At 52.2% G+C, this 12,770-nt stretch overlaps 1 protein-coding gene and 1 long non-coding RNA gene across 2 annotated transcripts in view; one reads left to right on the top strand and one right to left on the bottom strand.

The window, feature by feature from the left end:
* The window catches only part of MXRA8 (matrix remodeling associated 8), a 52,601-nt gene that overhangs the window by 19,940 nt on the left and 19,891 nt on the right, over positions 1–12,770 (top strand). The window contains exons 5-6 of the mRNA XM_025186675.3: positions 765–1,223; positions 12,513–12,671. Coding sequence (XP_025042460.3) covers positions 765–1,223; positions 12,513–12,671 — 618 coding nt within the window. The remainder of the gene's footprint in view (positions 1–764; positions 1,224–12,512; positions 12,672–12,770) is intronic.
* The window catches only part of LOC142819462 (uncharacterized), a 42,142-nt gene continuing 32,155 nt past the window's right edge, over positions 2,784–12,770 (bottom strand). The window contains exons 2-4 of the long non-coding RNA XR_012897382.2: positions 7,201–7,324; positions 5,322–5,413; positions 2,784–4,977 (exon numbers count right to left, since the gene is read on the bottom strand). This is a non-coding gene — a long non-coding RNA (uncharacterized LOC142819462). The remainder of the gene's footprint in view (positions 4,978–5,321; positions 5,414–7,200; positions 7,325–12,770) is intronic.

Genomic DNA, 12,770 nt, shown 5'->3' on the forward strand with positions numbered 1-12,770 from the left:
CAGGGCCCACCACAGGCAGGGGCTACTCCAGCCAAGCAAAGCAGCCCCTGTCTGTAGCGAGCCCGGCTCGGCCCCCCCCCAGGTTACACACTGGCTCCACAGGAGTGGGGCCAGCAGCCCCTGCCAGCCCCACTCCCAGGGAGCTGGCTTAGCTGCGGGCTTTGCAGTATAAAGCTTATATATAAGCTTTATGCTGCAGAGCCCGTACCACGTGTAACCTCTAGGATGGGGGCGGGGAACCTTTTTTGAGTCGGGGGCCACTGACCCGCAGAAAAATCAGTTGGGGGCCGCACACAACAGAGAAACAAAAAAAAAAATCCAAACCGAAAAAAGTGGCCCCTGACGGAGAAGGAGAAAGACCCTCCCCACATTCCCCTCACGCACCAGAGCCGAGGGGGGCCCAGCCTAGAAGATTTTGTGTGCTCCAGCCCCACGGTGGGACAGCAGAGGAGCTGGAGTGCCAGCGTGGGCTCCCCAATGCTGTGGGGGACCCTGAGCCTTGGGGAACGAATCCAGGGAATCCCACCCCTGCTTTAGGATTTTTAGCAATTACAGTAGTTCCATTTTTAAACGACTTTTCACATCCCTCTAGGAGAGCATCATTGTTTCATTCTCGGTGGCTCCTAGCACAGGAAAAGCCATTGGCCCTAGCCCGCAGAGCGGCGGGAGCTATGAAGTATAATTAGGACGGGTGCCCTGGGTTGTTTCCCGATGAAATGGGACCGTATCTATTTACCCAGCTGCCTCGTGTGCCCTCTCTGCAGCCGCGGAAGCGAAGAGGTACTGGGACGGCGAGAAGGCGGTGGTCATTGCCCTGCGGGACAGCACCGTGGTGCTTCCGTGCGTGAACCGGAACCAGATCTGGACTGAGCGGCACAGTGAGGAGGAGCAGCAAGTGGTCCACTGGGACAGGCAGCCCCCGGGGGTGCCCCACGACCGGGCCGACCGCCTCATAGACCTGTACGCCTCCGGCGAGCGCCGCTCCTACGGGCCGCTCTTCATGCGGCAGAAGATGAACATCACCGAGACGGCCTTCGCCCTGGGCGACTTCTCGCTGCGGATTTCGGCTCTGGAGAGCGCGGATGAGGGCACGTACTCCTGCCACCTCCACCATCACTACTGCGGCCTCCATGAGCGCAGGATCTTCCGGGTCTCCGTGACGGAGCCAGAGAGAGAGAAGAAGGTGGTGAACCTCACGTACAGCAACAACGTGCCAGCTGTAGGTAGGTGACCCCCTGAGGGGGGTGGTCCTCCATCCCGGGAAAGACGTGAGCAGCTTCAGTCCAGCCCAGGGCTGAGCGAGGCCAGCAGAGAGGGGCCACACAGCAGGCGCTCAGCTCTATAGAGGCACAGAGATGGCTCTGGTAGCTGTGCGGCCCCCACAGCAGCTCTGAGCTCCAGAGAGACTCTGGGGACAAGTCCAAGGTGCGTAGGTGACTCTGCATCCCTGCAAAGCTCCGCCGAGGCCATTCAAGCACCATACAGCAGCTCTGAGCGCTTGCCGGGCCTGAGCCAAGGCCCACGTGTGTCCTTGTATGAGATTCATACAAGGGCCCGTCGTTCAGTGCAGGAATGAATCTGCCGGTATGTGCTGATGGCCGGTGGGTGGCTTTGTGGTGGGTGCTCTGATTGCTCGGGGGGAACAGCCAAAGAGCAGCCTCCAGCCCATCCTGGGCAAGGCCTGATTCTGCCCCGTCGCTCCCACTCAAGTCAGAGGGAGTTAAAGACACACAGCATCTCGGCAGCTCGCGGGTCTGATTCTTCTCTGCTTTCGTCTAGTGCAGGGGGCTCCAAGCTTTTGAAGCACAAGATCACTTTCTGAATTTAAGTGCGGCCCAGGATCTACCTCACACCCAAATCCCCTGGCCCCGCCTCCTTCCTGCCCCCACTCCGTGGCCCTGCCCCTGCTCACTCCGTCCTCCCTCCCTTTCACCAGGCGGGGGCACAGGCTCTGGTCTTGGGCTAAGGGATTTGGAGTGTGAGAGGGGCTCTGAGCTGAGCTGGGGGCAGGGAGATGGGGTTCAGGGTACAGGCTCTGTAGGAGTTTGGGTCCAGGAGCTCAGGGCTAGGATACGGGTTTGGGGTGCAGGAGGGAGTTCATGACTGGGGCAGGGGTTCGGAGCTGGCTCCAGCTGGACCCTGCTTACTTCAAGTGGCTCCTAGGTGGTGGAGCACTGGAGCAAAGGCAGGCTCACCCCTGTCCTGGCCCTGCACCACTCCCAAAAGCAGCCAGCAAACTCCCTCCCTCCCAAGCCTTCCACATTGTGTGTGGCGCCTGCTCCATTGTGTGGAGATAGAATATAGGATGGGAGAGGGCATCAGCACCCCCTCCTCTCCCTTCCCTGTACCCCAAACAGGAGGCTCTTGGGGGGTAGGAGAGAGGCAACTCCAAGGCAAAGGGTGGGAGGTGTGCCGCAGTGGGGGGCAAGGCAGCTGAAGTGGCCTCTTAGCCAAACCCGTCAGGATCACCTGTCACAGGCACCAAGATCTACCAATAGATCCTGATCGACTGGTTGGTGACCACTGCTCTAGGGCCACTCCAGAGGTTGCTGTTGCGGGGTGGGAGCATTTCACACCCGCTCTGAACAGGTGTCCATGCCAGGCAGTGGAGAATCAGTCCCCAAGATCCCCTCCCCCCTTCCTTTTTCTTTAAAAAAGCATATTTTGCATTTCTTTTCTCTGGACCAGCAGCTCTCCGACAGCTTGTTCAAACCCCGCACCATCATGCCCCTCACAGGCCGCCCCCTTCCCCGCTTTAATCATTTTTGAGCCTTCCAGGCTATTGTTCTTTATTAACATTTTAAAATATTCATCACGGTTTAATATTTATTGGCTGCTTAATACTGAATTGAAATGGGCTTCATACATCTTTCAGTAGCTCCATTCTGATTGAGCAAGAGGCCTTTCCAAGCCACAGAGGCCCACGTCTCCCAGCTGGGACATAGGTCGGCATCCAGACACAAGGCGCATTATCAAAGCGAGAAAGCGAGACAGCCCGTGGGGCCATGGTATGGGCTGTGACACCAATATTACTCTTTGCTGCCGTCCCGGGGCTTAGGGAGCCACAGTCAGCTGCCATTTTGCAGATTTACATTTCAATTTCAGGGAGGGCCCCCTAGGAATCCGCTTTCTTTGTGCGGCGAGTGATTTGGTAACCTGAGCAGGTGTTGGACAAAACATGGGAGGAACTAGAACCAATTTAATAGACAGACTAGCTCACTAATCATTCAGTCCTGCATCTGTTCCCCAAGCGGCACGTTAGGAAATACCTAACTAATGTCCTGGCCAATTTGAAATAGCACGGAGAATTAGCCTCAGTAGCATGGCTGCATTTTGGCATGGGGTAATTACACTCTGCCTCTTTACCTTGCACCATGGCTGTCCACGGAGCACACCATCATTTGCACTTCAACCTTGGTGGCTTAGTGTTGCTGTCCCACAGCTGCTGTGTTTCACCCCAGCAGTGGCTGCATTTCAGTGGTGGGGAAGTGATCTCAGTTTAAGTGAGCCTATTTAAATACCTCTCTCATAGTGCTGGAAGGAACCGTGAGAGGTTGTTGAGGCCAGTCCCCTGCTCTCATGGCAGGACCAACTATCATCCCTGACAGATTTGCCCCAGATCTCTAAATGACTCCTTCAAGGATTGAATTCACAATCCTGGGTTTAGTAGGTCAGTGCTCAAACCACTGAGCTATCCCTCCCCCACTCCCTGGAAGAAAAGATGCTGTTTGTGGGTGAGAGAATATCACCAGCATGGGCCCAGCACCATGGTCCGTCCCTGGTGAAAAGAATGAAAAGGTTACAGTAATTCCACTCAAAGAAGCAGACTGGGGATCCCTCTCTCACCTTACGCACATCCAAATGTAAGCAGCAAACAACTGCTCTTCCAGGGTTCGGTGGTTTTCAGTTCTCCTTGGTAAACTTTTGCCTGAGCTTTTGCTCTTTACTCCTTTCCATTTCATTAGTTTGTACAGGGTGCCACACGGCTCTGAGGATGACCATGTCCCTGGGGGAGGAGAGGAGGGTAATGTGTGGCCCAGCCCAGCCCTAGCATACTTGCCCCCACCCTGCTTCTCCCCCATCAAAGTCTAATTTCACTTGGGAGTCTGTTTATTCCCCCCGCCTTCAAGCTGCCCGGCTCAACATACACCTAACCCCTTTTTACAGGTCAGCCCTGCCCAATAGTCCCCCAAAGTGACCCAAGAGTTGAAGTCTAAAGCTCGCCCCCTTTTGTCCAAGTAGCCCAATGCAACTGTCCCCAAAACTCGACCCAAGGGTCCAAGTCTATAGTTTGCCTTCCATGGTCAGGGCAGCATAGTCGGTCTCCTCTGGCTAACAGCAAAAAACAAGAGACAAACCTGTTCCCTTTCAAGTCGAGGGCAAAACTCCCAGAGATGGCAGTGGGGAAAGGATCAGGCCCAGGATCACCCTCTCCCCCGCCCTCCATTTAAAGAACATATCAAATTGATTTTTTGTTTTTGTTCAGAGCTTTTGCTTAATAGGCCGGTGAGGGTCTGGCTGTTGTGCACTTGGGGCCTGATCCAAAGACCACAGATCTTGGTGGGGTTTGGATCAGGCCCTAGCGGGCCTTGGGTAAAGCAAAGCAAGTCAGTTCAGCTGCTAAGCTTTGCTCCCTGTGGGCCTCTGGGTGGTTAATGCTCATCTGGCCCGGAAAGTGCCACGCTAAGAATTTGCTGAATGGGTGGGACTTTGAGAGACGCTGGAATGTCTTGTGTGTCCGTTCCAAGCCCATCGCCACCACGCAGTGCGCTGGAGCGGGTCCTGTTTCCGTTGCTGTGGGAGCAGCCAGGATCGAACCCCTCCCCGACTCCTTGTGCACCCGTGTAAAAGTCTTCGGGAGAAACGGAAGACCAGGGAAATGCCAGGCGATAGCAGACCCCCTTCAGCACAAGCAGCTCCAGTTCCAGGCAGCGCTCCAAGGCTTGGAGTCATTTCCAGACAGGAAACTTCACCCTGCTGCAAAGATAAACATAGGCTGCAGTCTGCTCTTGGTTACACCCGCTTCAATCTAGAGCGACTTCAGTGCGACGGCTCAGGGCTTACATCTGTGTAACTGAGTGAAAAATCAGGCTATCATCTCAGTTACGTGTTTTTTGCAACACAGTTCACAGAGCTATGCTCTGACCTCTAGGGCACACTGGTGCGCCTACAGGCTTCAGTGAAGCTACGCCCATTTACACTGGCCGGGGATCTCACTCCTGGTATTTTGGTGTCAGGAATGTCAGGAGGCTAATTTTTTTTTCACTAAAAATGAGTTGTCTAGGGTTGAAATAAAACAGCAGCCCTATGAAAATACTTACTTTGTAACAATGCCTTCCCATGCAGCTTTGCATATATTTCAGCCAAAGGCCTCAGAGGAATTCTCAAAAGTCGCATCCCTCGTCTCACGCGCCTGTGAGATAGGGACATCTTTATAAAACAAACCTCTTAACAATTCCTCAGTCTCCTAACTGGAGCAGAGGGAACTAAACAGGATTATACTGTATTTGAAAGACACAAGGAATGGATTTTGAATGTGGACCTTCATAGGATGCATTCTCTGCTGGCCCCAATTCCATATCCCGATACATGTGACTAGACCCTCACATCCATGCAGATCCCCGTGGGATTCAGGATAAGGGTCCATCAGTATGGATCAGATTGTGGGATTGAGGCCTGTGAGTGTAACTCCATTGATTTCAGTGATTTTAGCCTGATTTGTGTGTGTGTGTGTATGAGAATATCAGTGCCTTAACTCTTGCACTGCTGGCTGTTACAGCCAGCCTCTTTTGTGGAATAGTAGCGACTATTTCAGGGAACTTTAGTACAATGGCTTAGTTGCAGATAGGCATGTAATATTTAGAAATATCTAAGTAGAGATACTGTTCCTGACTCTGCCACTGACCTGCCGAGTGACCTTGGCCAAGTCATTTTACTGCCTGTGCCTCAGTTTCCCCATTTGCAAAAAATGGGTATAACAATGCTGATCTCCATTGCAGAGTGTTTTGAGATCTACCGGTGAAAAGCACTAGATAACAGCTAGGTGTTAATAATAATAATAATAATAATAAATAACAAAATAAACCACAAGAGACCCAAAACCATTTTGAAACTATTGTATACTATGTTAGTGAAATCCCCAGTGTTTACAAAAGACTAAGCCAACCCTGTCTACCATTCCATATCCAGGAAGGCAAAAGAACAGGAAGGTGCCGCATTGTGGATACTGTCACCTAGGTTAAACTTGTGCCTGTGCGGTTGCTTCCTTGCATGGTAGCTACTGCTGCCTTTAACGACATGAAGATTTCCTGCTGTGCAGCTAATGTTGATGGCTCTGCAAGTAGGTTTTCTATATAGTCTTTTAAGCCTAGGATTTTTTTTATATATATATTTTTAAGTTACTCATCCCCAATAGAGCCAACCAGCAACTGCCAGTGAACGTGGAGTGACTGTAATTAGAGAGATATACTATTGGGCTGGAAGACAAACCCATCGGACCAGACAGTGTTTGCTGAGCCTCTTGGTTTTCACGGGTTGGTGGTATTGGCAGGGTGCCTTCTTTAGTCCTAAGTTTTTGGCTCAGTCTACCAAGATATGTCCTTTCAAAAACAAACAAACAAACAAACAAAATCTCCTGCCCCAAACCCAATAGCTCCATGTTTATAAACAGGGCCTTTCACCATAGGATCACAGGCATTGAACAGTCACCCATGAATGCTCACAGCACCCTTGTGGGCCGCTTGATTATTTTTGCCATTTTACAGATACGGAAACTGAGGCCTGGAGTGGTTTAAATAAATTCTTTGTCTTATTATTGGGGTCTTGTTCCTCTCCCTGAGTGTACACTGACCCTCTGGCAACCAAAGACCCTTTCCGCACATTAAGGATGGGTCCATGTTGCGTATTTTGCATCCATTGGTTTTGTAGCTCAACCTCCCTTCAGCTGGGAAGTGTTGGATGTTCTGTCCGGCCTGTTGAGAAGAACGGGCCAAGTTAGGATGTTTGGATCTGGATTTAAGATCCCTGAAAGTTCAGGGTGTGTGCATCAGATTCAGCATTCAGAGGGTCAGATCCTGTGTCCTGGTTCTGAACCAGTTCCAGCTGGGTTTCTTCCACGAAGCTTAGCAAAGACACGGTCGTGCTTTCAGAACTCTCCACCCTGATGCACCTCCCCTTCCCAGAATGCCTTGCTGCTCTTACCAAGCTGGTAAGAAATGGTTTCCAAGAGGGGCCACTCCTGTGTATTCTGATAGGATAGCTGTCAAATCCTCGTGGCGAAAAGACATCACAGCAAGGAGTGAGTCCACCCATGCGCTATGCAGGTCTGCAAGGGAAAGAAAAAGATTGGAGGTAGCTTCTTCTCCGGGCCACCCAGAAGAGCAATAAGGCACAGGACCAATGGACATACCAGTCCAGGCACAGTGTCCCGGGGGGGTTTCTGGCTGCGGTGTGCCCAGTTCTTCGATCGCACGTGCCGCCAGTGCTAGCATTTCACCCTTGCTCAGAGCAGCAGCAAAGTGCTTGGCTTGAGCCCACCTTGGGGAATCCTGACCAACTTGGCAGGACTCACTTTTACCGGGCACCACTGGGGTTGTCTCTCTGTTCCCATTCCCAGCTTCTCCCAGAGCAGGGCCTAATCCAGAGACAGACAACGGCAGGCTGTCCTGAGTCCCACCTGTTCTTGAGCAGCTTCTCCATTCTTCCTTTTCACCCCCAGTTTAGCCTCTCCCAATGCCCAGGGGTGCTGGGTCACTCCAGTGTTTAATTAAAGTTTGGCTTTAGAATCCCAGGGTTGGAAGAGACCTCAGGAGGCATCAAGTCCAGCCCTTTACCCAAGGCAGGACCAATCCCAACTAAGTCATCCCAGCCAGGGCTTTGTCAAGCCAGGATTTAAAAATCTCTAGGGATGGAGATTCCACCCCCTCCCTAGGGAACCCATCCCAGTGCTTCCCCACCCTCCTAAGGAAATAATTTTTCCTAATATCCAACCTAGACCTCCCCCATGGCAACCGGTTATTGCTCCTTGTTCTGCCATCTGTCACCACTGAGAACAGCCTCGCTCCATCTTCTCTGGAACCCCCCTTCAGGTAGTTGAAGGCTGCTCTCAAATCCCCCCTCACTCTGCTCTTCTGTAGACTAAATAAGCCCAAATCCCTCAGCCTCTCCTTGTAAGTCATGTGCTCCAGTCCCCTCATCATTTTGGTTGCCCTCCACTGGACTTTCTGCAGTGCGTCTGCATCCTTTCTGTAATGGGGTGCCCAGAATTGGATGTAGTACTCCCGATGTGGCCTCACCAGTGCCGAATAAAGAGGAATAATCACTTCTCTAGATCTGTTGGCAATGCTCCTCCTAATGTACCCCAATATGCCAAAGGGCCCACTGTTGACTTATCTCCAGCTTCTCATCCACTGTAACCCCCAGGTCCTTTTCTGCTGAACTGCTACTTAGCTAGTCAGTCCCCAGCCTGTAACAATGCTTGGGATTCTTCTGTCCCAAGTGCAGGACCCTGCACTTGTCCTTGTTGAACCTCATCAGATTTCTTTTGGCCCAATCTGATTTATCTAGGTCACTCTGGACCGTATTCCTGCCCTCCAACATATCTGCCTCTCCCCCTAGCTTAGTGTCATCCGCAAACTTGCTGAAGGTGCAATCCATCCCCTCATCCAAGTCATTCATAAAGATGTTGAACAAAACCAGCCCCAGAATTAACCCCTGGGGCGCTCCGCTTGACACCGACCGCCCGGCAGATATTGCACTGTTGATCACGACCTGTCGGACCCAACAATCCAGCCAGTGTTCTGGCCACCTGACAGTCCATTTCTCCAATCCAGACATCCTTAGCTTGCTGGCAAGAATAAAAGGCCATTAGCTCTGGCCCATTAGTCCTCCTGTAACTGGCACCCAGGACCTTTGGGCCAGAGTGCTCAGCACTTCGTTTATTGCAGGGAACGTGGAGTTTGCTTGGTTGCCTTTCAGTACGGGTGGAAATGAAGAATTTGTAACATTCCCAAATGGCCTGAAAAGCAAAACCAGCTGTTGGAGTCATGAGGAACTCGCTGGCTTCACTGCCCAGCGACATTCCTCTTACAGCCACTCATCACTGCGCTGAGCCAACGCACCGGAGGAGTCGCGTCACTTACCGGGGGCTGATTAAAAAGGTCCTGGGGAGAACTGGCTGCATATGCAGAGCTGACACGAATGTAGAGCTGGGTTCAAACCAGGGCCGGCCCTACCATGAGGTGAACTGAGGTGGCCACCTCAGGTGCCAGATTGGGGGAGAGGTGCCACTAGGACCCAGAGTGTAGAAAATTGTGTCTGCTGTTGGTGCGTATGTATTCTCTCTGCTCTAGATGCACAGAGATGGTGGAGCGCTGTGCTGGAGGAAGGAGGGCACAAGAGAGCTTTCAAAGTTTTGGCCCAAGCAAGGTGGCATCGGGGCGTCAGTTGAGCTCCCCGCCTCAGGTGCCAAAACGTTGTGGGCCGGCCCTGGTTCGAACCATGGGCAATCACATCCCAGCCTCGACCAGCCCAGTGGTCTCTTTCTAGCCTCATTGGGACCAGAGTGTAAAATCGCCCTTGGACTGGGTGGTCTTTGCTTAGACTAGGAGTGTTGACAGAAAGATGCAATATTGTGCAGAGTGGGCCAGGGTAGGGTGGGAGGAGTGCACTGCTCACGGCCCGCTATTTGTTTCTGCTATTACCCCCTTGCTCTCACAGGCACCAAAATGCACTGACAAATTCTGCTCTTTGGGACGGTGTAAATCCAAAGGAATGGAATTGCTCCGGATGGACTCTGGTGTAACAATGAACAGAATTTGGGCCTTTTAAATGATCATACAGACCCCGGGGAAACTACGAAACAGAACATTGAGGAAGTTTGAGTCTGAGCGTGCCAGAGCCAGGAACCAAACGGGAGTCCTGGTCCCCTGCTTTAGCCATTAGCAAAATCTGCCTGAATATACTGCAAGGTGGAACAGCTCTTTGGATGCTCCCTCTTCTCTCTCACTTACACAGGCATTTAACTCTGTTGGCATTTGTCTGGGGCTGTGTGAACATTCCCCGTCTCCAGGAGATGGCAACGCTTTGAACTCTGCTTCAAAGGGAAGTCTCCCACCACCCAGCAAAGCTCAGGGCTTTGCTGTCTCTCCTGCAGCAGGATTTATCTAACCCCCTGACTCTTGCAAACAAATATTTCCTTCTCTTTTTTTGGAGGCGGCGGGGATGGGGAGAGAGCACTGACCCAATTATTCAGGTTCTAGAAAAAGAGGCCATGTACAAATTTTCTTTCCTTTCCGTGCTTGGAAGAGGAGCAACTGGAAAAGACAAACTGCTGCACCCAGCAAGGGAATGGCTTTCTGGCTTTTTTTTTTTTTCGCTGTGTTTTGATGTATTTAATTTATTGAAAACAAAATTCAGCCTTTGGCCCTGCAGATTCCTTCCACTCCATAAATAATCCCTCTTGGACGGGCTGGCCTGTTTCAGCCGTTAGCGGTCTGGAGCCAAAGCAGCGCAGTGCATGTCTGACGTAGCCAGAAACGCTAGCTGTGCTCTCAGGCAGAGGCACTTGGGGCTCTCTGGCCTCGCTGCTCCCTGCGCGCGCCCCCTTTGCTAGACAAGAGCGATGCTCTGATCAGCAGTAAGTGTCCCCACTGGCACTTCTGAATCCCTGAAAAGTCTTGGGAACATTAAAGGAGCACACGTGAAAGAATGATTCTTAATGCCTTGTGCAGCAGAGGGCAGGCCAGTCTCTCAGGAGAGCAGGGTCCATTTCCTGCTGGGTTTTCCCTGCCTGACTGCTCAGATCACCCAGTCTCCCTGCTCTGCTCATTGAGGGTAGTAATCTTTCTGGGGTCTGGATCATACGCTCCTCAGGACTGGAGGAGTGCGTCTAGACTTTGCGCAAAAACTTGCCAGCTGTCTACACTGGCCGCTTGAATTTGCGCAAGAGCACTGACTTTGTAATGTACAAAATCAGTGCTTCTTGCGCAAATACTTTCACGCTCCCTCTAGGGAAAAAGCCCTCTTGCACAAGAATACTTGCACAAGAGGGCCAGTGTAGACAGGGAAGAACTGTTTTGCGCAAAAAAGCCCCGATGGCTAAAATGGCGATTGAGGCTTTCTTGCGCAAAATCGTGTCTAGACTGGCCACAAATGCTTTTGTGCAAAAGCACTTTTTGCGCAAAAGCATCCATGCAAATCTAGACGCTCTTTTGCGGAAATACTTTTAACGGAAAAACTTTTCTGTTACAAGTATTTCCGCAAAATCATGCCAGTCTAGACGTAGCTGAGCTGTCTCTACGTCCAGTGCTTAGCCCTGCTCTCAGTTGGGAGCCTCCCAGCTCAGATGAAGAGAGCAGGAACAGTAATTGAGACAGTCAGAGAGGTGTGTGGTATTAATTGCCTTGGAATCCAGGGCCCCACGTTGTTAATGTGAGTCTATGATTCTACAACCCTGCCACTGTCCAGTGTTTGTCCCTTTGTCCCCGAGGCGAGCCAGGGCCAAAGTGACCCTGGCCAAAATAGGGTTGCCAGATGGTTTCAATAAAAATACTGGACACGCTTGACATTACGTCGCAATCTACATGACATCTTAGTTAGAAAATACCCGACATTTATATTTTCTCAATTTGTTTCCCGAACAGAAGGCTCAAATACTGGACTGTCTGGTTCAAAACCAGACACCTGGCAACCCTAGACAAGAGGGTGTTTGGATGTGGGGTGAGCTTTGCCTTAGGCCTCTCTCACAGGACACTTTTCATCAAACAGGATCTCAGTGGACATTACAGCTTGTATCTCTGGGGCTCACTCATTCCTTACTGACATGCAGCCATTCCTGGGGTGGAAATGGCCTCCGTTCTGCGCCCAGAGGGGCTGAGAGCCACTGTGGGCCTGGGGGCAAGGTGTGGGGGGGCCCGGCTCCACACCCCTGGAAGGGGTGGAGCCTCAGGTGGAATGGGCGTGGCCAAGAGCAGTCAGTCCTTAGCGCCACCCGGGGCCCGGCACTGGGCCCTCCCCTCAGCGCCGCACAGAGTGGCAGAGCAGGACTCCTGCAGCAACGCAAACAGGGCCAGGAACTGCATAACTCTGGCCCAACAGCTTTCTTTTAACTGGCTTGCTGGACCCTGATTGGTCGCATCCTTTGTGCCACTCTATCTTTCCTGGAGGCCTTCTCTGTGGTTTGCTGGGCAGGGTGTGGCAAGGTCACAAGCCTCCAGCAGGGGGCTTCAGGGCCTGGTCCACCCCATCACAGGCCCCTTTAAATGCTAAGCCCCCTGTGCAGTTGCCCCCTTGAGTCCCCTGTCAGCGGGCATGTCTGCGCTCCTGCGCTCCCCAGCATTTAACAGAGGGATTGAGGAGTAACATTTCTGCTTCCCCACCCGGGGGCATGTTTTGGGCAAAGCTGCCATCTGAAAGGGTTTAGCTTTGGCCCGGGACCCTGCCCATGTTCTGCTTTGCCGCGGATGGCAGGCGCTGCCATTTCATTCTGCTTTGCTTTCTCTCACCAACCCCAGATCCAAACCCAGGCCGGGGCCATAACGTGATAAACGTCATCATCCCCGAGAGCCGGGTACACTTCTTCCAGCAGCTGGGCTACATCTTGGCCACCCTACTCCTCTTCATCCTCCTCCTCGTCATCGTGGTGCTCGTTACCCGCAGACGCCGGAGTCGAGGTAAGCGCCTTGCTGCCAGGCATAGCCGCCAATGGCACAGTCCAAGGAGCTAGTCCTGCCAGGCGGTAGCCAGCAGTGCATGCTCAGTGGAAAGGGTTT

The sequence above is a fragment of the Pelodiscus sinensis genome, chromosome 24 (assembly GCF_052426305.1).
Source record: "Pelodiscus sinensis isolate ZL-2025 chromosome 24, ASM5242630v1, whole genome shotgun sequence".
NCBI lineage: Eukaryota > Metazoa > Chordata > Testudines > Trionychidae > Pelodiscus > Pelodiscus sinensis.